This window comes from Halichoerus grypus, chromosome 15 (genome assembly GCF_964656455.1).
Source record: "Halichoerus grypus chromosome 15, mHalGry1.hap1.1, whole genome shotgun sequence".
NCBI lineage: Eukaryota > Metazoa > Chordata > Mammalia > Carnivora > Phocidae > Halichoerus > Halichoerus grypus.
Genome location: NC_135726.1, coordinates 47,628,801 through 47,652,332, shown reverse-complemented (window position 1 = coordinate 47,652,332; position 23,532 = coordinate 47,628,801). Strand labels below are relative to the sequence as shown.

Genomic DNA, 23,532 nt, shown 5'->3' with positions numbered 1-23,532 from the left:
CAACCCTAGAAGGTAAGCATAGTTACTGTCTTGATTTTAAAGATGAAGACATCAAGGCTCAGAAAGATTAAGTTACTTTGTTATATTGCAAATGACAGAACTGGGATTTAAATCCAGACAGTCGGGCTCTAGAGCCGCCAAAGAAGACTGCTTTCAAAGTTAGTGTACAAGTAAAGCCAGTACTTGGCTTGTTGTAAGGGCTCGACGTGAACTATTATCATGGGGAAGAAGGTGGGAAGGGTTTGGATGTGCTGACACGGAGCCTCCAGGTCCCCTCCCCAGTTAGCTTTCAGGTAGCACGACTTGCCCTCTTCTCCAGCCTGACTCTTGTCTACGAGAGGGGCTCTTGGGACAGACAGTTCTAGAGAAGCCTGGCTCAGCCATCCCAACGCCAACCTCATGGGACACAGAATACCTCTCTACTGAGCGCTTAGGGAACTGATATGGACTATACCTAAACTCAAAACTCTCTTGAAGCTCTTTATGCCTAAGTCCAACTTACCTTTGGGAGTAAAGAACAGTTTAAGATGACTCATAAATTTTGGAAGAATTCTAAAATTCCCTCCTAGCTCTGGTATCCTGGAGCTTGAGAAATGAATTACTTGCTCAGCTTCCAACCCCCTTTCACAGGTAATGACTTTAGTCTCTTCCTTTGCTGCCTAGACAGGCCACCCTACGTAACTCTTCCTCTGCTATGGGTTGTTTCCAGTTTGCACTGTCCTCCCCAGTAACCCCCCATTCCACATCTGAGGACATCTGGCAACAAAGCCCCAGGAGACCTATGATGATGACTTGGGAGGTCAGGGACTCCCCACCCAGCTACAAGCTCAGGACCCACATTTCTCAGCACCATTGTGGGGGTGGGCCTCCTCAGCCCTCTGACATCTGCTTTTGTTCCAGGTCTCCCTTCCACTGTGCTTGTCTCTAGGGGTGGAGACTCACCAGCACTGTTGGCCTCCGACTCCAGCAGGTGGATGTCATTGCAGTCCGCCAGCGAGTGCTCCAGGCAGAGCTGCAGGAAGCGGGCCTGGGTGCGAGTGACCCGCTTCAGAAGTGACAGCAGGGCCACCGTCTGCTCACACTCATTCCAGCCCTTGAACCAGCCAGCGAGGATGCCCACCTGGTCTCGGAACATCATGGTGCCGGGCCTGGGGCCAGGGTGGAGGGGACGGCGGTGGCGAGGGCCAGCGCCGTCACATGGTCTCGGCTCGGGGCTCCTGTTACCTCTCCCCTGAGGGCCAGGGCTTGAGGACGTTCCCTGGCGTGGTGGCAACGGGCAGTGGGGGGAGGAAGAAACCTGCTCACATCGGGGGAGGTCTTGGTCCAGCCACACCTCTCCAGGCTCCTAGAAAAGGAAGCAAGGGGGTCAGACAGAATGAAAGGGCTAGAACTAGCGTGGTTAGTGGGAGTTGAGGGGGTAAGGAGCCTTCATGCCTTCCTCTCTCAGGGTATCTGCTCTGCTGAGCCCCCGGGGAGAAAGATGAAGCCAATTACCAGATACTAAACCAAATTTCCTTCCAATCTCTAGATCCAGAGAAAAGGCTTGACTGGGATTCAGAGAGACTGAGGAGAAGATGTTGCCTAGCATGCCTGGCTGTCATGGGACCAAAGGAAGCAGAGTAAGTTGGTAGGATTTTCCAGAAATCGGAAATAGGAGAGGCTGCACACTACAGGGAAAGATCTGAATTAATGGAGATGTGGTCCCAGGTGACACATGACCCCCAGCACATGCCTTGACATTGCTGGTCTCTGGCCACCTCTTCTGAGAGTGGGAAAGAGTGACTGCTCACCTGCTAAGAGGACTCCACAGAGTTTATATTATTTCAGTCTAAGACTCACAAAGCTAAGATGTGAGTGGATGATGGGGTGGCAATCCCAGTGGAGATCTCAAGTATGCAGACAGCTAACTGATCAGTAACTGCCTCAGTGCCCATGGGTAGGGGCATGGACAAAGGCTTTTTCAAAGATTTCCAACAGGCTGGGGGATTCACCTCCTTCAACCCAACTCTGCCACTCTGGGAAAGGTGCAGCTCTGACCTCTAAGATCTCACTCGTCTCTGTTCTGAGGTGAGTTTCCCCCAGACCTCTTCTTCATTCCCCTGAAGGCTACTCCTGACCCAAGCCCCCTGGGTTGGGAAGTCCCCTTGGCTCCCAAAGATGCCAGACTGTCACCCAGACTCCTAAGAGCACAAAGGATGCCAACCTGAGAAGGGTCACATCCAAAGTAAAAAAACTCCCAAGCAAGAAAGTGTCCAAATTCCTCTCTTAGACAGGAACTACACAGGAGCTGTGTTAACTGGGCAGACAACAGGCCTATTCTTCAGTTGACTGATTTCTGGACACTACTCTGAAGCCTTTTTCTAAGTGTCTTGAGCTCTAGGTCTCCACTCACATTTCCCTGTCTGTCCTGCAACCAGTGCCTTGGCTCTATCCCCAAACCACATTTGGCTCCATCTCCTTCTGGCTGCCAAAGGACTGAGAACTCCACACAAAGACCCATTGAACCTGCTGGGCTCAGGTCTTAGGGAGCTACTGCCATCTCCCTGAACTTCCATGATCCCGCTGAAGAGGGCTGTGAGGTACATCTGAGGATGGCTGTGACTCACCTGGCAGATCCTCTGTGGGACACCTGAACAGATCAAACTGCCCCAGATGTCAATCCCTTTGGATATAAGGAAAAGTGTAGGGGAAAATGAAACCTTGTTCCAAGTGAAACAGACCTTTCAGATATCTTTTTTTAAAGTTTATTTACCTTTTTATTAATCTCTACACTCAACGTGGGGCTTGAACTCATGACCTTGAGAGATCGAGATTTGTACACTCTTCTGACTGACCCAGCCAGGTGCCCCCGGAAATCTTTTTTAAAAGGAAATCAAATGTTGCCTCCTGGCTTAAATCCTCCAAAGACTTCCCATTGCACTTAAATGAAACCTAAACTAAACCTGAACGTATCATGGCCTACAGGGCCCTGCAAAACTCTTGTGGCCTCTCCAACCTCATCTTGTACCAAGTTTTCTTATTCACTGGAATTCTCTTCCCCCAGACCTACTTATGGCTGGTCCCTACTTGTCACTCAAGTCTCAACTCAATGTTACTTCCTCAGAGAGAGCTTCCCTGACCATCCAGTCTAAGGAGTCTGTCACACTAATGCTATTTCTTCTATATAATTTGACACCCTCAGGTATCATCTTATTTTTGTTGTTTCTCTTTCCACCAAAAAGCAAGCTATATGGTCACCCAGTGCCCAGAACAGTGACTGGTACATAGATGATGCTCAATATGTATTTGTTGAAAGAATGAATAAAGAAGGTAAGCATGGAAGCCACACTTGAGATTGAGCCTTGCGGCGAGAAGATGATAGAAGGAATGGCCCACGGGATGGTAAACAGATTTAGAAACCTTGTCCTAAGAGAAAAATTTGAAGGCACTGAGGAAATTTCCCCAGGGGAAGAGAAGACTCAGAAGGAATGACATAACTGACTTCTAATATCTGAAGGAGTAGCACACAGAAGAAGAATTAGACTTGTTCTTTTACTCCAGAGGAGAACCAGGGAAAATAGCTGGAAGTGAGAGGTGACATGGGAAATGTTGAGAGTCAAGAAAATTAAGTTCTAGTCTTGCCCCAGGCACTGATTCACTTTGATCTTTAAGCTAGTCTGCTTCCCTTCTCTGCAATGTGTAAGATAAGGAGCCAGACTGGATCAGACATGACAAATGGGTTTTACTTCACAGGTTAGCTCCAAACGACTGGCAGTGGCTGCTTGGAGCACTGTGGTGAGAAGGATCCTGAAGAAATGAAGCAATATGAATACCCATCAAAGGGCAATAATTAATAAACTGGGGACACACCTCACATGATGGGATATTGTGTAGCTATCAAAAACATGCTTGATCCCGACAGCAGAATACAAAAAACACAACTATATATAGTGTTTGATCTTTAACCACCAATCTGCAGGGATGATCAAAAGCTCCGTAGTAATATATACAATACAATGTCATTTTTGTAAAAAGAAAATAAAAGCCATACAAAAACCCTTATATATTATATCTATATATGCACGTGTATAAAGAAATGCATATAAGGACACACCCTGGGCTGTTCACATTGGTTACCATGGAGAGAAGAAGGAATTATTAACTCTCTTCATATAACTTTGTAGCATTTCACTAGTTGCAAGTAAACACATATTACTTTTGTAATTTTTAAATAATTTTATTTGAAAAAGTTTTCAGGTTGCATTCTACTTCCCAGCTCAGTGAGAAAGAACACTGTGATTGATTATCAATGGTTGCCCTGAATGCAGGATGGATGAATGGTAGTTCACAGGCCTGAAAAAATCAGTCTCCTTTCCCAGCTCCAGCATTTTGTGGCTTTCAGCCCCACGGAGACAGCAGCTGCCTCAACATAAGGAAGAATTTTAAAATAATGTATCTGTCCAAGAAAGGAACTGGCTGCCATGTGAGGAGGTAATAAGCTCCCTGGCTGATTGGAAGTGGTCAAGTGGAAGCTACATGAACATCCCTTGGGAGTGGGAGGGATTCCTTCACTGGGTGGCAACTCATAAGATAGAAGGACATGTTACTATTTCAGAGGGAACATTTGTGACGAGAGGTTTGATATGCCAACAGCATTTACGGCAAGAAGATGACCAAATCCACAAACAGACCAAAGTTGTGCACTGTCTTTCCCATGAACTTTTACTGGGTTGTTACTTTTCCTAAGCAACAGCACTGTGCCCCCCAAATAAGCTGCTGGCCAGCTTCTTCCCCCAAATAAGCAAAGCTGTGGGACAGAGCAGGGTCTCAAACATGACATTTAATAATAAGGCCAGGTTTTGAATGAAGCAGGCTGGTGAGGACTATGGTGAGTTGGAAAGCACATGCCCTGTCTAAAGGGAGAAGTCACTTATTTTAGCTCTAATCAACTGCTGCCATGGGGGAATTTGGGTCCAGTATTGTTAGGTCTTAGTTGTGTGTGTGTGTGTGTGTTTGTTTTTTTTTTTTTTTAAAGAGGAACCAGAAATCAGGATTTTTAAATAAAATTCCCCTATTTTTAAATGTTGGAAACAAATTCACATTAAAACAGCAACAATGAACCACTATAAGGAACAAAGCTTGTGGCCTGCGGTCCTTGGAATAGATGGACACAAACTGTGAAAAGACCAGGAGTCTGCTAACTATCCTTCCCTCAGGCCTCTCTGGTTTATACCTTCAAACCACCCAGCTGCTCGGGAACATGACTGGCAGAGAGGATCTAATGCCCAACAATGGCTCTGACAATCCTCAGTAAACACTGGGGGCTTTAGAGAAACAGTCACTTTTAGGACAGAAGAAGGATGCTGGGTGTTTGGTCTGGATGGTGACTGGAGGGGAGGACTGTATGGCCTTCTTCCATCGAAGGGCCAGACGTCCCCAGCTACCTCCTGTCCTGGGTGCTTGGCAGCAATGAGAAGGGAAGGCCTGGGTTGGTACCATGGGCCAGGAAAGAGGCATCAGCACTGACTATTCCAAGGCTCTTTACTGTGATGGATTCTGGTGGATCTGCTTACCAAACATCCATTCCCATCTTAACTGTCTTCCTTGGCTCCAGAAATAGACATAGAAAATCTACTGGCCAAGGAAAGTCTTCACTGGATTCCTGCTGGAACTACTGGGGAAAATAAGTTCTCCATCAGAGTTACTCAGATATACAACATCTCCTGATGTTACTGGCTGCCACTTCTGCTCCCTCACAGGGAGAGCCTGTCTCAGAATGAAGCTAACACAGATGAAAGCAGAGTCAAGAGATAAGGGGACAAAGGAGGAGACCTGTTCACATTTGAAGACCTGGATCAAATCCAGCAAGCCTGAAGCCTCTCACTCCAGACTTTTCAGTTTTATATGGACCAATAAATACCTTTTGGGCTAAGGACAGTTTGAGTTGTGTTTCTATCACTTAAAGTTGGAAGAGCCTTGACTGCTCCCATACAAAAACAGAATTCACCAGTGCTCTGGTCTTGTCTTCGTATGACTAAAAAACGACTCCCTCCTTTGAGGCAAGACACTAGAGTGGAACGGCTATGGCAAAAGCCCCTTAAACAGTCCAATATTACCGCTGCCATATTTGGTCTCTAAGGGACCAAGTAACCCTCTTTGGAAGCATCTACCAACCCTGGAGGGTGAGAAATGAAGCCAAAATTGGCTAAGAGGTTGTAGGAAAAACTGTTCACTAGGCTCCCTTCCTTGGCTTCAAGGAGCAAGAAGTGGCCCACAGATAGGAGGTGCCTCTGCAGGTCAGCTCTCCTCATTTGGAAGCCAGGCTGTGGAGTCTGATGTGGCTGAAACCTGGGCTCTCCTACTGATACTTACTTGCTGTGTTGACCTTAGGCAAGTAACTCAGTTTCTTCCTCAGTGAGGCTTGTTATAAGAATGAAATGAAACAATGTATATAAAAATACCTACCATGATCCTTAGCATATCTTCCTATAGCACCTATCCTGTCATATGCTAGGCCCTAGGCTAACAGCTTTCTGTGGATGAGTTCATTTGATTCTAAAAACAACATATATGCTATATTTCACACATATACGTGAGATACACATGTATTACACACATATCTACAGATAAACACACACAATATTATTCTCATTTTACAAATGGAGAAACTGAGACACAGAAAAGGTTAAGTCACTTGCCTAAGACTACACACAGCTAAGCTCAGATTTTCAAGGCCAGATAGTCTGGCTCTTGCTTGTTCCTAAGAATATTACAGCCTCCGGGGCACCTGGGTGGCTCAGTCAGTTAAGCGGCTGCCTTCAGCTCAGGTCATGGTCCCAGGGTCCTGGGATCGAGCCCCGCATCGGGCTCCCTGCTCGGCAGGAACCCTGCTTCTCCCTCTCCCACCCCCCTGCTTGTGTTCCCTCTCTTGCTGTGTCTCTCTCTGTCAGATAAATAAATAAAATATTTAAAAAAAAAAAAAAAAAAAAAAAGAATATTACAGCCTCCTGTAAGTTCCCTTCCCCTACCTAGAAAAGTTGGGCAAAAGGTACACCCTTTAATGCCAACATCTCTAAATAAGGGGGCCCTATTAGCCTTCTTACCCATTCCTAGCCCTTCTACAGCACCCACCTAGGCCTTTCAGGAATTCATACTTCATGAACAAGGTAACAGGCTAGTTACCTAACGTTAACTCACTATCCTGACCAGAGAAGAACAGAACAGGAGAATGTCAGATGCCAAGGGAGCTCAACTTCTCTTTTGTAAAGACCAACCATTATTTTCAGAAACTCCTGAAATATGTACACAAAATATGCATACTATTGCCTTAGCCAAGAATGAGGCTTTTGTATGAATAGTTCTGAGGAACAGAGGGAGAGGAGGGGAGAAGCCAGGCAGGGCCTCCTGGAAGATAAGCGGCCCCCTGGGAAGCTGTGGGAAACCCTGGAGTAGAGAGGAAGCTGGTATCCCTTCCCCCTTGCCCCCATGTATTGCTCTCTTTTACTCATCCCACCCTTAAATGTGTTGACCCTTCCCCAATAAAACAGTAGCTTTAGCTCTTTCCTTTCTCTATACTTGTATCCTATCACTTGATAATCAACTCCCACAGATTCAACTATCACCTTTCTGTGGACAACTCAGAATTTCTTAAAGTCATCTTGGACTCCTTTCTCTTCCATAAGATCTATTCATCTGGTCTTGATAATTTTTTTTCTTTTCTTTTTTTTTAAGATTTTATTTATTTATTTGACAGAAAGAGAGCACAGGCAAGCAGAGGGAGAGGGAGAAGCAGGGTTCCCACTGAGCAGGGAGCCTGATGTGGGGCTCAATCCCAGGACCCTGAGATCACGACCTGAGCCAAAGGCAGACGCTTAACTGAGTGAGCCACCCAGGCGCCCCAATAATTCTTTTCTTCTTAACGTCAGCTAAACATGCCCTCCTTTTTCTTTCCTAAAACTCAAGTGGCTCTGGGACCACACTGTCTGGGTTGGAAAGAGAATCCTACCACTTACTACCTGTGTAACTTTGGGCAAGAGATTTCACCTTGCTGTGCCTGTTTTCTCATCTGTAAAATGGGTTTAATAATAGTACATACTCTCATAGAGTTGTTAGCTATTATCATTCTGGATTCCTCTTTTTTTTTTTTAAATTTTTTTATTGTTATGTTAATCCCCATACATTACATCATTAGTTTTAGGGGATTCCTCTCTTTCTAATCCCATAATTAAGTCCTGTTTTCTCTATACCCAAAATACATCTACTTCTCTGATTTTTTACTGCCACCACCATATTTAAGTTATCATCTTTTTTCATCTGGACTAATGTAATGCCTCCTCATCTACCTCCTGCTTCCATTCTTACCTGTTTTCCTTGCATAAATCAGTGAACATTCTTTAAAGAAAAAAAAATTCAGATCATGTCACTGTCTTGCTTTAAAAACCCTCTAATAGCTTCCCAAGTCTTTTTTTTTTTTTTTTTTTTTTATTTGAGAGAGAGAGTGAGAGAGAGAGAGCACAAGAGGGGGGAGTGGGAGAGGGAGAAGCAGACTCCCCGCCGAGCAGGGAGCCCGATGCGGGACTCGATCCCGGGACTCCAGGATCATGACCTGAGCCGAAGGCAGTCGCTTAACCAACTGAGCCACCCAGGCGCCCACTTCCCAAGTCTCTTAAATGAAAATGTAAAACTCCTTACCATGGCGCACAAGGCCCTACGTGATCTAGCCTCTCCAATCCCCTGCCCCCTCTCCCTCACACTGGTTTCCTTGTTTTCCTTGAGCCCATCTCAGGGCTTTTGTCGCTGTTGACCCCTCTACCTGAAATGTTCTTCCTCAGATCACCACATGGCTGGTTCCCTCTCATCAATCAGATCTGGGTTCATATGTGTCCCAGTCTTCCTCATCTCCCCAAGGAGTTTTTGGTCTGATATCATCGGAAGGTATTTCTTTGAAGGCTGCAGCTTTTCCAGAAATGCCTAGACTGTAAGATCCATGAGGGAAGGAAAGACTGTGGCTGTATTATTCCCTGCTACATTTTCAGTTCCTAGCATTGCACCTGGCACACAGCAAACACACCCTCATTATGTCTGTGAAAAATCCCCCCCCCCTTGCAGCAGTCCTTTCTCCACATAAAACAATGCTTAGATTGGAACGCCCCACTCTGAGATCATCCCACAACTGGTCCTTCTCATCTTTCAGGTTATCAGGCTCAACTGTCACCTCCTCAGCGGCCAATTCTAACCACCCTGAATATAGTGGCCACAGCCACCCTCTTTTTCAATTTATTATTATTTTTTAAAGATTTTATTTATTTATTTGACAGAGAGAGACACAGCGAGAGCAGGAACACAAGCAGGGGGAGTGGGAGAGGGAGAAGCAGGCTTCCTGCCGAGCAGGGAGCCTGATGTGGGACTCGATCCCAGAACCCTGGGATCATGACGGGTGCCGAAGACAGATGCTTAACGAATGAGCCACCCAGGCGCCCTTCACTCTATTTTAATTCCTTCACAGCACATATCACTGATTTCTTTTGTTTATGTATCCTCTCCACTCCCCCATCAGAACGTAAGCACCATGAGTTCCAAAACCTTGACTGTTTCATTCACTGCTATATGTCCTGTACCTAGAAAAGTGCCTCCATAAATTGTTTTAACTGCTGGAGTTGAAATTTATACACTGTATACACTGTTGTTCTGTAACTTGCCCTCAATCAGACTCTATTCAACAAATTTACACTAAAACAAATAAAACAAAACCCTACTCAAAGTAATTTACCTAACCCTCTCACAAAGTTCAGAGTCCGGAAAACCCAAAGCTGAGGTACAGGACTGAATACCACTACTCCTGGATTCCACTATCCTACTGAGGCTACCACCAAACCCAGGCAGTCATCTCTTCCCTGTGTCTATCAGTGAGATCCCAAAGGAAAGTCTGGTTGGGTCAGACTAACCATAGACTCTCTCCGGATCCAAACCATCACAGAGTGGAGAATGACTGGGGCTGGAGAACAAGGGAGGAGGGGGACTGCCACCCGTACTCAGAAAGGTCATGGGATGGAATCACAGCAACCTCAGCAAGCAAGAGAGAATTCCAGGGTATAGAACCCCAAACATGTTCCTAAGGATCTTCTGTTATTTCACACTTACTCAGGAAAGAAACTGTTTTCAAACTGGGGCTCTCGGGCAAGAGTTCTCTTTCCACTAAGGCTGTTAAGGAGGTAGGATGTAAGCCTGGGGTTGCTGAAGGCCATCTCAGTCACCACAAAGTAGAAACCTGTTGAAGATGAAGCTAACTCCTTGGAGAAATGGGCAGAGATTACTGAGAAGATTGTTTGAACTCCTGGATGAAGCTAAGTCTGAAGCCAACCCAGCCCTGGACTTTTTAGTAACACGAACCAATTAATTCTCTTTTTTGATTAAACCAGTTTGAACTAAGGACTAAGGTTCTTTTATGTCTTTGGAGTCCTGGCTGACATGAGCCATTTATTTATTTATTTACTTACCATTTATTTTTGATAACACTGAGCACTTATATGCAGAGCATTGTTCTAGATACTTTATATATATTAACTAATTCAATCATTGCAATAATTTTATAACATAGAATATCATTATTACTTTCATTTTTTAGATGTGGAAACTAAGAACCAGAGAATTTAAGTAATTGTCCTAGGTCACAAAACTGGTAAGTGACAATGTGGGATGCAAATCCTGTGTAGCCCCAGAATCTGCATACTTAACCACTATGCTACTATGCCTCACTGCACCCAACCCTATCTGAACAGAAAATCCAACTCTATGACTCATGGCACTATCATCTTGGGATGGACAGGGTCCAGAGACCTTCTATTTGTGCCACTTGTCTTCAATTACATCATTCGTAAAATGAGATTAATTGTAGCTTACCTACCTCATAGGGTTCCTATGAGGAACATGAGGTGAGAATACATGTGAAGCATTTAAACTGTGACTGGCAAATAATAATTACTCAATAAACAGTAGTCATTAATATTACCACTCTATGGGTCACAAAAGTGCAGCTGGCAAATACAATACAGATGGAAGAGATCTGTTTTCTTTCATCTCTGTCCTTTAAGAGAAGAGAAGAGATGCCATGGATGGGAGATGAGGAGGCCTTGTCTTTGACCCATTGCAAAGCTGTTAACTCTGCCTGGAAGGCTACTCACCACTGTCCCAACTCCTGTGGAACATCACTGAGCCCAATACCACCTTTTCCATGAAGTCTTTCCAGATAAAGGGCTCCTTCTTTCACTGCCAAATTTCCAAAGCATTTAATTTGTACCTCATGTTCTGCCCCGTGTACCTGCTCAACCCCTCTAATGTACTGTGAGCTCACTGAAGGCAGGCTCCAGTGTTTATCCTGTGATCTGTTTCCTCTTCTCGATCCTAGAGAGAAACAGAATCCCTCAGAGAAAGCTGAGAGCCCTGTGGAGGCCCCAGACTTATAAAGGCTGAGAAGCCAACCAGGATGGGGTAAGGCAGATCACCAAGAACAGGACCTAAGGCAGCTCAGAATCAGGAGTGAACACAAAGAAGAGTCCCTCAAATAGCAGTTGGAGGGGCAAGACAGCCTCTTCTAGGAGGAGAGACAATGGAGGCTGGGTAGAGAGAGAAGACAGGAGGGGGTGGGGAAGGTGTATAGAACCTGAATGGGGAGTGAGATCTGAAAAACTTAAGAGATTTCTGGCCAAATGCGAAGGAAGAGCTGCCCATTCTCTGATTCCCACTGTGGGATTCAGAGACAAATAAGACACATCCCAGTACTTTCCAAACTTGCTAGTCCAGTGAGGGTGAGTGGACAAGTACATGAAAAACTACAGGGAGAAGGTGAGTGGTGCCCTAAGAAGTAAAAGGGAGGACTCTGGACAGTAAGACACAGAGAATGAAAAGACCCGAAGGTGCCTTAAAGGGAGGGTGCCTATGTGGAGAGGAACAGATGAAGATTACAGAGGGACATATGTGTTCAAGGAGATAGCAATTTGAAGCAGATGCACCAAAGGCTAGGGTACGGTGTGGAGGGGCAGCCAGAAGGTAAAAGTGCTGAGGAAGACCTGAAAAGAAATCATTCAAAGGTAGAATATGAAGTAATTGCTCACAGAGTGGGGTGATCTCTGAGAGAAGCCAAAATCCTTTCAAGGAGGGCAAGGAGACTTTCTAGAGGGTGGATATTTCACAAAGGGGACTCTCAGGAAAATGGGGGTGGGCAGGAGTTCAGAGGCATACCCTGAAGCATCTTTCAGTGGGCTTTCTGTGGCGAAAGGGAAATCCTCTCAGGGGGCAATGGTTCTCAAATTCAAGCATACATCAGAATCAGCAGGAGGGTCCCTAAAAACAGACTGCTGGGTCCTACTCTCAGGTCTTCTGGTTCAGTCGGTCTGGGCTAGACCCAAAAATTTGCATTTCTAACCAGTTCCCAGGTGATGTTGATGCTGGTCCAAGGACCATGCTTTGAGAACCACTGCTACAGGGGAAGGGATTCTTTAGTGAGGAGGCCCTCAAAAGGGAAAAGGAAGGAGAAGGCTGCTGAAAAGAAAACGGGGGGAGTCCTCAAGAAGTCTCTAAGGAGGGTGTTAAGGGTCTCTCAATCTCCGAAGGGAGGAGGAGTCTATGAGGATGAAACGTAAGAAAAATGGCCTGAGAAGTCTCTGAGGGTTGAGATTTCAAGAGGTGAGGCTGTGTCTTGAGGATTTTTTTTTTATTAAAAGGAGACAGTGGAGGCTCTCGGGGGTGAGGGGAGCCTGGAAGATGCTGGGGGCCTCTGAAGGGACAATGGGGGGAAGGAGGTCCAGATCTGAGAAGGATCTCTAAGTTGATTTCAAAGGAAAGAGAATGGAGGTGGTGAGAGGGTATAAATAGGGATCCCAAAAGGGGTAAATCTGATAGGGTCCTGAATGGATGAGGATGTCACAGGTGGAAATGAGGGAATGTTCTGAAGAAGTCTCAGAAAGTGCTGGGAGTTAGGTTGTTGATGCAGGGCAGTTTTGAAGAAAATTCTCTAAAGGGTGTCTGGGGGAGGTGTGGTCTCCTGAGAGAGATCTTGGATGTACTGGAGCAGGATGGCAGAGGTCTTTTCAGGAACTCCTAAGAGAGCTCAGATGAGGAGAAACCTCTGAATAAAATTTTCGAAAGGGTATAGTATGGGAAAGGTGGGTCTTCTGAGTGGAATATGGGAATGTCAGAGTAGAAGGTTTTTCAGAAAGAATTCTGGGACTTTCTAAGAGCAGGAGCTGTTATTTTGAGGGAAGACTGAATGGGGAGGAGGTTCTAGAGGGCCTGAGGGCACCTGTGAAGAAGAGTTCAGGGAGTGAAACCTCTAGGAAAAGTATCTTAGTAAGGCAGGAGGTCTCTGAGCAGTGATTCAGTGGGTTCTTGGGGGTGTCGGAAGGGTCCTGGGAGGGATTTCAAGGGCTTATCCCAGGAGGGCTTGAGGGGTTGCCGAGGTCTCTGAGAAGATGTGAGGAGGTCTTGGAAAAACTGCATCTCACAGAGATCACGAAGAGTCTCACGGTTTAAAGGGTTTTGAAACTTCAACTAAATGTCAGTCTAGAAAGGGGGATTTTTCAAGGGTCATCTAAAGAGGACTCTAGAGAATATCAGAGACTACAAGGGACCTTTTTGGAATCCCGAAGAAATCTGTGGAACATGTGGTGTAGGTTACCGGGAAAGAGTTGGGATATGTAACAGGGTCTGTGGAAAAGGCTTTTGGAATATGGGATAAGAGTTCTCCAGGGATTTTAGCGAATTTCTGGAGGAATGTTTGGGATAAGTGAGCGTGGTCTTGGAGGAAGATGTTTGGGGTATGTGAGGGTGATCTCTAGGGCATTTCGGGCTGGTGAGACTTGGGGGACCTGAAATCTTTGGGATCTGTGGAAGAGTCTTAAGGGATGACTTTGGGAAGGGGGAGTGTGTATGGGAGATGGCTGGTGCGTGGGGGGGGGGTGTCCCTCTAGGTGAATTTTGGGGATGTGAGCACATTTCAGAGAGTCTCTGAGGAAGACTTTCAGGGTATTATCAGGGACATTCCAAAGGACATGGTGGCAGGGAGGGGGCTCCGAGATTTGGGGGCCATGAGTGAAACGTCTCCCAGGTGATTTCTGGTAATGGGGGGGTAGGTAGGAGGGAAAATTTTGGGGACCTGTGAGAGGGAAGACCCGGGGAGATTGTGGGGATATGCGAAATAGGTCTCTGGGGGAGATTTCTGGAATGTGCGGGGTCTGGAGGGGATCTCAGGGAGACTGCAGGAGATTTTTAGGGCTTATGAGGGAGGCTCCAGGAGGAGATATGACACACATTGTTGGAATAGATGAGGAGTGGCCTCCGGGGAATATTTCTGGACGGAGGAGGATGGGGGATCTGGGGCCAGAGAAGGGGTTCGCTGAGGAAGATTTCCAAGACCTAAGCCGGCGTCTGGACAAGACTGTGGGGACGTAAGGGGGGTCTCTCGGAAAGATTTCGGGCCGGAGGAAGCGTGCGGGTTTTCAGGGGGCTCTAGGGCGGGTTTGGCGGGGCTGTGGGAACGCCCTCCAGGGAGGTGTCTGAGCCAGACCTGCGGGGGGGTCACGGGGAAGGTCCCCCGACCCGGCCCCTCGCGGTCCCCAGGGTGTGAGGAGGGTTTCGGAGGAAAGCTTCCCAGGCGGCCTGGGCCGGCGACTCGGGGGTCGGGGGTGGGGGATTCTCTCGAGGGCCGGGACCCCCGAGGCCCGCGCTCGCCGCCGCCCGCGGCTCGGGGTCCCTGAGGGGGCGGGGCCGCCCGCGCGGCCTGGGGCGCCCTGAGGTGAGCCCCGCGCGCCCCGACCCGCCGCCGCCCCGCCGCCGCCCGGGCCTGCCCGCGACTCACCGCCTCGGTCTCCGCCGCCGCCGCCGCTCGGGCCTCCTCAGGCCCCCGCCGCCGCCGTCGCCCCCTCTCCGGCCCGCGAGCTCCCCTCCCTCCTCCCGCACCGACCACCACCGCCGCCGCCGCCGCCGCCGTCGCGCTGCGTCACCGCGCCGTGCGTCACCGCCCCTGGCCCCGCCCCGCCGGGGCCGCCGCGCGCCGGCATTAGCTCACGCCGCGGTGACGAACGGCGCGCCCGCCAACGGGCGGCGAGGGCAGCCCGAAGGGCGGGAGGTGTGCGCGGAGAAAGGCGGGGTCCTGGCAGAGAGGGGAACGCTGGAGGTTGAGCGAGGCCCCAGAGGCCCGCCCCCTGCGCGGTGGGATTGGTTGGCTGCGGGTCTGACGGGCAGTCGGCCCCGCCGGGGCCTCGGGGCTGGCGGGCGGGGCGGGGGCGGGGCGCGCGCGGCATTGCCATGGGCAACGGGCGCGGCGGAGCCAGGGATTGGGCCTCCCGGCCCGCAGGGGGCAGTCTCGCGCGCGGCTACCTCAGCGGCCGTGAGCTAAGTCACAATTCCTGAATCTGGTGTTCAAGGCCGGCCTCCCCGCCCCTCTTGCACGGCCCGCCTAAGGCCTGGGCCCAGGTGGGCCCGAGCGGCCGGGTTACGGGTTGTCGCTCAGGCTTCTGGAGTCTCAGCTCTACCACCGCAGCCCTCTCCCAAGTGGGAATACGATTGAAAGAGACGATGCGTAGAAAGCGCTTGGCACAATGGAGGCCGTCAACAAATGGGAGTTGTTGCTTTGACTATTGTAATCTGTTCATTCCACAAACTTCCCTGGATCTGGTGACTAAGCGGAGCGGGGGCCCTCACCCAGAAGGTGACAGAGACATGGCGTGTTAGAGGAACTCAAAGAAAATGCGGTCCAGGTGGACGGAGTGTAGAGTTCCGGGCAAGGAGTGGTGGGAAATGAGCTGTGGCCAGATGTTTGCCCACTTGAGGGAGTTTGGGCTTGTCTTGAGGACACTAGGGAGCCATGGAAGGGCTTCAAGCCAGGGAGAGTCATGGTGAGTTGGAAGTTTGGAAAGATGGCTCTGGCTTTCATATGGAGCGTGGATTGGAAGGAATACTGGGGGCTTTCAGTACAGGGAGGCAGTTGGGGTGGGACAGGGGCGTTTGCACCCGGGCGGGACTGTGGGAGAGGGAGGCGGTGTGGGCGGGAGAGACGCCCAGGAGGCCAAGTGAACCTGCCTTGGGACTGGCTGGCCGCAGAGCGGGGAGAGAGGGTGAAATCCTAGACAAGGCCCCTGGCTGGGGGGGTTAGGGGTTGGTGGTGCCTCCCTGAGAAGGAGACCCAGAGGAGAAGCAGGTTTGCAAGATGCTGAGTCCAGTGTGGGCCACCCAGCAGTTGGGGGGCCAGGAGGCTGCACAGCGCCGGGTCTGGAGCTTAAGAGAGAAATTGGGGCTGGAAACCAAAATTTGAGGATCATCAAAGATGGTCATTGAAGCTGTGGGTGTTAGTGATCTAGCCTGGGAGGATACGAAGGATGAATGGAGACAAGGACTGGCCAGAACCCTAAGAAAGGGGGACACCTAAGGTTTGAGCAAAGGAATCGACATCTCTTCAAGATTGAGAAGGGGCAGCCAGACAGAGAGGAAGATGCAGTGAGGAAAGGTCATTTCAAGCCGGGGGAGGGGATATCACAAACCCCATCCACTACCCCCTACATTTAAGTAAAAACCTTCACAGCATATATAGTAGTTCCCTAGAAAACAGTTCATTTATTCACTCAACGATATTCAAGTACCTAATATAATATGTGTCAGGTGGTGGTCAAGCTTCTAGAAATTAAACAATGGAACAAAGCTTACATTCATGCTTGAAGCTTACATTCTGGTTGAGGGGACACGATAAATAAATAAATACAATGTGATTTGGTGATAAGTGCTACGGGGGAAAATAAAGCAAGCTGAGGGGATGGAGTGATGAGGTCAGCACTATTTTGGGGGGGGAAGGTGTCTTGGATCAGGTGAGATTTGAGCAGAAATCTGAAGAAATGAAGGGGTAAACCATAGGGAAAGAGGGCTCCAGAAAGAGGGAACAGCAAGTGCAAAGGCCCAGTGGCAGGATTATTCACAGAACCACAATGAGGATAACACGGCTGAAATGGAGTGAGCAAAGAGGAGGGTAGGAGAAGACAAGGTCCAAGTGGTAATGGAGGAGGGGTAAAGGCCACCAGATAAAGGCCACCGTAAGGACTCTAGCTTTTATTCAAATAACATGGAAGCTGTAGGAGGGTTTTGAGGGAGGAAGTATGTCATCTGCCTTGGGTTTTATTAGGATCCCTCTGGCATTCCTGTGAAGAATAGAGTATGGGACGAGGAGCAGGGGGACAGTGAGGAGGTTGCTGCGAGAGTTCAGGCAGGAGATGCAGGCTGATGGGACCAGGGTATGGGCCGTGGAGGGGGGAGGTGGGCAGGTTCTGGTTACATTTCAAAATGAAGTTCAGAACTGACAAGTTCTAATGTACGATGAGAGGAATGAGACAGGTTAAGGATGACAGACATCCAGGTGGAGCTGTCAGCTGGGCAGTTGGATGTAGGAGTGTAGAGTGCACGGAGAAACCCAGGCTGGAGAAATAAATAGGGTATCCCCTTTGAAAGCCAAGAAACTGGATGAAATCAAAAGAGATTGGTAGGTGAAAAAGAGACGAAGGATTGAGCCCCGGGACACCCCACCATTAAAAGGAAGAATCAGCAAGAGAGGCCAAGAAGAAGCAGCTAGAACACTCGGAGGAAAACCAGGCCAGGGTGTTGTTCTGAAAGCCAAGTGAGGAAAGTGTTTCTTCAGGGCACAGAGAGGGATGGACGGTGTCACATGCAGCTGACAGGGCATGACAGAGGAAGACAGAATTGACCATTAGGTCCAACACCATAGTGGTCATTGGTGGTCCCGACAAGGGTACTTCAGGGTATGGGGACAGGAGTGACAATCTGCTGGGAGAGAGCTGAAGAGAAAATCAGGAGGAGACATTGGAGGCTGCAAGTGTAGATGATTCGAGAAGTTTTTCTGAAAAGGGAAGGAAATGAATGGGCAGTGCTGAACGGAAGATAGGGTTCTTCGTTTTTAAGAAGGAAGACAACCCCGCGTGTAGGCCAAGAGGAAAGATCTAGTAGGGATGGGAACATTGATGATGCAGGGAGAAGGAGAATAGCTCCAGTGACACCCGTCAGTAGAGGGGGACAGGGTGGGATCCAGTGCCTGTGGAGGGCGTCCTGGAAGGCTACAGCTGGAGGCAGCATGGCGGGCCAGCCAATGGGGAACTGGGACCTGTGAAGAGTCTCTTTTGTTGGCTTATATTTCCTCACTGAAATACATGGAGTTTTCCCATAAATTACTTCCCTTTTATTTCTCCTTTATATGACAGGACACTATTGATTTTGGGGGAGGGGAATTTGTGTACAAGTAGGTTACATTATCTAGGAATTTCATTTCACAGTGGGATAGGGGGCAACACAAAATGCACTTAATAAAAAAGGGGGTACCGGTCTGACAGAATTGGACACCATTGTTGTAGGGCCCATTATTAGGCCCCTGAAGTTGAATAACTGCAGGAAAAAATTCAGCATTACCTGGGCACTGTGGAGTCTCCATTTCCCCATCAACACAGTGGGTGGCAGTTTGGCTACCAAACATCCCTAAGCTCCCCTTTTCTACTCTGGAATTAAAATATTCCAGAGGGGGGACAATCCAGGAGAGCTTCCTGGAGGAGGGGAGGAACTAAAGAGCTCATTGTTACCTACTGTTTATTGAGCATGTCCACCATGCCAGGAGGTATGTGAAGCTATTTTATCCTCACAAGAATCCTGAATCAGAGGGATGAAGTTACTTAGCTAGGGTCACACAGCAAGGCAGCATTCGAACCCCAGTCTGGGTGATTGCAAAGCCTGGGAGGTCCTGGCAGATGAGGGGAAGGAAGGAAGGGGAGGAGCCCTCTGAGACAGTTGTCCCAGAATGGGCATAAACAGGATGTGGTGTTGGATGAAACCTTTCCCCTGCCCCACACTCCGCCCCCTGCAGCCCTGGTCCCCACCTCTAGAAGACAGCGGAACTGAGAAAAGAAGAGGCCTGTGGACAGAAAAGTCATGGTCAGGGGGTTGGGGGGTGTATGGGAAGGGCTGGGGGCTGGGCTGGGGCTGGGGCTGGGGCTGGGAGAGTGCCTGGGTGAAGGTCAGCCTGTGGGCTAGTCAGGGGCTGGGAGGGTGACCCCGCTGCGGCAAAGGGCCTGGCTGTGGGGAAGAGAGAGGCTGGTCCCGGGTTTAGCCCCAGGCAAGCAGATCCCCGGGTCTCCTCAAGTGTCCCCCAAGGGCACCTGCCTAGAGGGCTGGAGCCCAGCTTCTGCCCTGCACCCCAAATGTGTGCACTGGTAAGAGGTAGCACCTGCCTGAGGAAAGCGCCCTTTCCCTAAAGTACCCAGAGGCGTCCTATGAGCCGTCAGACCCACCTCTTCATGAGTAGATGGAGAAACTGAGGTTTGGGGAAGGGGGTGGGGTGGCTGAGACCAGGCCAGCTCAGCTCTTCCTGGGCTTCTCTGGCAGTCCGATTCCCTGGTGGTGTGCGAGGTGGACCCTGAGCTAAAGGAAAAGCTGAGAAAATTTCGCTTCAGAAAAGAGACGGACAATGCAGCCATAATAAGTGAGTGTCATCTCCTCCCCTGGAAGGATGGCAGAGGGAGTGGGGACAAACAAGGAAGTCTGGGCTAGTGTCGCCGCTGCATGGAAGGGGCAACTAACCCGTGTGCCATTCCTCCGCAGTGAAGGTGGACAAAGACCGGCAGATGGTGGTACTCGAGGAAGAATTTCAGGTGAGAGTCTGGGATGGATGGGACCCCCAAGAAGGGCAGGGTGGGACTGGGAGAACCAGGGGGCTGGAACTGATGCTAAGAGCCTGAATTTGGGGGCCAGAAAGGCCTGGAGGTCAAATCCCAGCTCAGCTGTGACTCGAGGCAAGAGACTTCACCTGTATGGGTCTCTGTTTTCCCATCTGTGAAATGGGGATACCTGTACCTACCTCATAGGGTCTATGGATTCAATGCTTTAATCCTTGTCATGGGCTTAGAAGTGGGCCTGGCACATAGAATATGCTCAATAAAATGATGGTGATGACGATGACGACGATGATGATGATATTTTATTGGCACTTAAATGAAAGTTTCCAGATAAGTCAACAAAAAGGTAGGGGAAGGGTGGGAGGAGGGGTTAGCCTGGTGATGGGTATTAAAGAGGGCACGTTCTGCATGGAGCACTGGGTGTTATGCACAAACAATGAATCATGGAACACTACATCTAAAACTAATGATGTAATGTATGGGGATTAACATAACAATAAAAAAAAAAAGCTAGGGGAAATCCTGTATAAAAGGGTAGATCTCCCTCTTTTTTGCCTCACTGTCTTTATCAGTCACATGGGAATGATAATAAGGCTTACTTCTTGTGTTGTGGTAAGGATTTGGGGGGTGGCCCATGGAGGCTGAGGCTAGGGCTGTTTGACAGGGGAGAGGGATTGGCTAGGAGCTGGGCTCTCTCAGGTCCTTTGAAAGGCAGTGTAGCAAAATGGTTATGATTTGAACCCAGATTCAAATCTGAATCTTGCTGCTCTCTATCCGCAACCTTGGACCAGCATCTTAACAACCCTGGGCCTCAGTTTACTCACCTGTAAAGTGGGGATAAGAAGAGAAGCTACCGCACAGAATTGTGGGAGAAGTCGAGTTAATCTATGTGTGTTTCTTAGACCAGTGCTTTGGCACATAGTTCATGCTTACTTTGACAGTCTTTTCTTTTTCTTCCCCCCCAGAACATTTCTCCAGAGGAACTAAAAACAGAGTTGCCAGAGAGACAGCCCAGGTATCCTAGGGGTAGGGAGGGGGGAGGGTCAAGCCGGGAAGAGGGGGGTGATGATGAAGGAACAGACTGAGGGACCCCTTGGATTCTAGTCTTAATCACAGGCTCTGATCTGGGTTTGAGGCCACGAATTCACACCTTAGGACTTTTTGTTTGTATACTAATATTTTATCGCCGAATTTTACACTGATAGTCACATGTGATATTAGAGCTTGCTCTTTTTTTTTTTTTCTGTACAAACTTTGTCAGGTTTTGGTCTCATGATTGCACTTACTTCATTAAACAAAAAATGGAATTTTTCTTTTTCAATGCCTGAGAATACTTTGGGAAGCAGAGGAGTCATTTGACCTTTAATGATGGGGGGGGAATCCTGTGTGATGCCTCCCAAGTCTGGTGCTTTTTTTTTTCTTTTTTAAATTTTGCGATTATATTGAAGTTTATTTTATTTTATTTTTTTTAAAGATTTTATTTAGGGGCGCCTGGGTGGCTCAGTTGGTTAAGCGACTGCCTTCGGCTCAGGTCATGATCCTGGAGTCCCTGGATTGAGTCCCGCATCGGGCTCCCTGCTCAGCGAGGAGCCTGCTTCTCTCTCTAACCCTCACCCCTCTCATGTACTCTCTCTCTCTCAAATAAATAAATAAAATCTTTAAAAAAAAGATTTTATTTATTTATTTGACAGAGAGAGAGATAGTGAGAGCAGGAACACAAGCAGGGGGAGCGGGAGAGGGAGAAGCAGGCTTCCCGCCGAGCAGGGAGCCTGATGCGGGGCTCGATCCCAGGATCCCAGGATCATGACCTGAGCCGAAGGCAGGCACCTAATGACTGAGCCACCCAGGCGCCCTGAGTCTGGTGCTTTTTGTACGGAGGAGCTCTTTGACGTCAAACTCCTATGAAATCTAGTCTGTTTAGATTTTTCATCTCCGCTACGGTGAATTTGGGGTGCCCCAGGATTTTGACCCTGCATCTCAGGCTCTCGATCTCAGCCAGGACCAGCTCCCCAGGTGTCTGACACGTGCGGTCGCACTGGGCCCCATGCACAGAAGGGAGATTCAAACGCAGACGGGGCTTAGTGCTCTGCGGTTGCCTGCCATCTGGAAATTTTTTATGGTTTTATCTTTGAATTTGTGTTTTGTGTAAAGTCTGATGGGAAAGTGGAGCATGTGCTGGGGGCTTGGAGCCTTCTTCGGCTCACACGTGTTCCCTCCTTTGGCCCTGGACAGGTTCTCCCCTGGTCACTGCCCTGACCAGCGAGTGCTGTTGTCCTCTGTCCCTGGCAGGGGGCCTGAGTGCAGATAGGGGGAGGGTCAGAATCAGGGTCAGGGTTGGCACACCTCCCCCCCCCTGCATGACAATTTCAAGGGTCTGTCTTCGAGCATCTGTACTTCCCCTGCTAGTGTCCCCATGCCCAAGAGAGCCTGACTTGAAGTAACAAATTTTAAAAGACCATGACCAGTTGGGAAAGAGACTGCGGAGGAAAGGGAACAGCTTTTCTCCTGCCTTTTGAACAGCAGGCCCCACATTTCCATTTTGCACTGCGCTTGGCAAATGATGGAGCCCGCTCTGGTCTCAGGCCAGAGGTCTAGAGCTCTGGACGGTACCACATGGTATTTGAGCGCTTACACTCCGGCACTGAATTCCCAGGGCTCAAATCTTTCCTGTATCCACAGAACCTCGTTAAGTGACTCTGGACCTCGGTTTTCCCATCTGTAGTATGGGGATAATAAGAGCACTTATGTTAGAGGGTTATTGTGAATCAAACAAGCACCTACCATGATTATTTTTCATCCTTTTGTATTTGAGGCCAGTATCCTGGGGTCTCATTTGTTAACCCTAGCTTTTCAGACTCAGGCAAGATTTCGAGATTGTGGACTCAGGCAATGGGCATTGGGTGGAGGTACTGAATTTGAATTCCCTTTCGCTGGTGTAGGTTCGTGGTTTACAGCTACAAGTATGTGCATGAGGACGGCCGAGTGTCCTACCCTTTGTGCTTCATCTTCTCCAGTCCCGTGGGTGAGCACGGCTCTCCCTGTCCCCACAAGAGGGTCTTAGATTCTGTGCGTGGGGTGTGCAGGAGCGTGTCCGTGGGTGCAGGTGTGTGACTGGTGTGAGTGTGTGGGTGCTGGGAGGGCAGTGGGGTGGAGGTGGGGCTCAGATTCCTTAAGGGCGAGTCCCAAGGTGTATAAGCCAGTTAACCTCTCCCTTTTACTTAGAAACTCCTGTGTGGCCTCTAAACCATCTCCAGGGACCCTCAGAATAACAAGCCCCAAAACGCTGGGTATAGCATCAAGAGACCACCTTAGAACAGCTCTCAGGACCCTTTGAAAACTTCAGGGCCTACATGACATTACTAGGGCCTTAGTGATAACCAGGGTCCCCCAGTTATGCTCTTTTCTCCTCTTTTCCCCACAGGCTGCAAGCCTGAACAGCAGATGATGTATGCAGGGAGTAAAAACAGACTGGTGCAGACTGCAGAACTCACAAAGGTCTGGGCCTGGGGCTGAGGCTCCCCAGGGCTAAGGAGGATGGGCTGAGGGTCTAGGCTCCTGTTCTGAGGGGCGGAGGGGGTCAGAGTGTTCACTCCCTCGGTTCCTGAGTGGGTCTTAATGCGGAGAACTCTCCCTGCCCAGGTGTTTGAAATCCGCACCACTGATGACCTCACCGAGGCCTGGCTCCAAGAGAAGTTGTCTTTCTTTCGTTGACCTCTGGGCTGGAGAACTGGATTCCTGATGTCGGAGTCCCTGAAGAAACTGGGAACTGGGACCCCTAGGACCTGAACGTCTGAGACCCGACGGAAATTAAAATGCAAGAACTCAGAGATCCTCAGTTCTG

The 23,532-nt window shown here is 49.0% G+C and overlaps 2 protein-coding genes across 3 annotated transcripts in view; one reads left to right on the top strand and one right to left on the bottom strand.

The window, feature by feature from the left end:
• SAMD4B (sterile alpha motif domain containing 4B) overlaps positions 1 to 14,959 on the bottom strand; it is a 37,194-nt gene extending 22,235 nt beyond the window's left edge. Inside the window, exons 1-2 of the mRNA XM_036094883.2 lie at positions 14,831 to 14,959; positions 943 to 1,345 (exon numbers count right to left, since the gene is read on the bottom strand). Coding sequence (XP_035950776.1) covers positions 943 to 1,138 — 196 coding nt within the window. The 5' untranslated portion in view covers positions 1,139 to 1,345; positions 14,831 to 14,959. The remainder of the gene's footprint in view (positions 1 to 942; positions 1,346 to 14,830) is intronic.
• Positions 14,960 to 18,853: 3,894 nt separating this feature from the next.
• GMFG (glia maturation factor gamma) lies at positions 18,854 to 23,518 on the top strand. Of its 2 annotated transcripts, none has more exons than XM_036094890.2 (7): positions 18,854 to 18,951; positions 19,402 to 19,498; positions 19,618 to 19,667; positions 20,657 to 20,706; positions 22,631 to 22,794; positions 23,113 to 23,186; positions 23,331 to 23,518. In XM_036094890.2, exons 1-7 carry the CDS (start codon positions 18,949 to 18,951, stop codon positions 23,400 to 23,402), a joined length of 510 nt encoding a protein of 169 aa, XP_035950783.1. In that variant the 5' UTR covers positions 18,854 to 18,948; the 3' UTR covers positions 23,403 to 23,518. The 2 variants fall into 2 exon arrangements, with proteins under 2 accessions (XP_035950783.1, XP_035950789.1); XM_036094896.2 differs by having other exon boundaries at positions 18,860 to 18,951; positions 22,631 to 22,713.
• Positions 23,519 to 23,532: the final 14 nt, after the last annotated feature.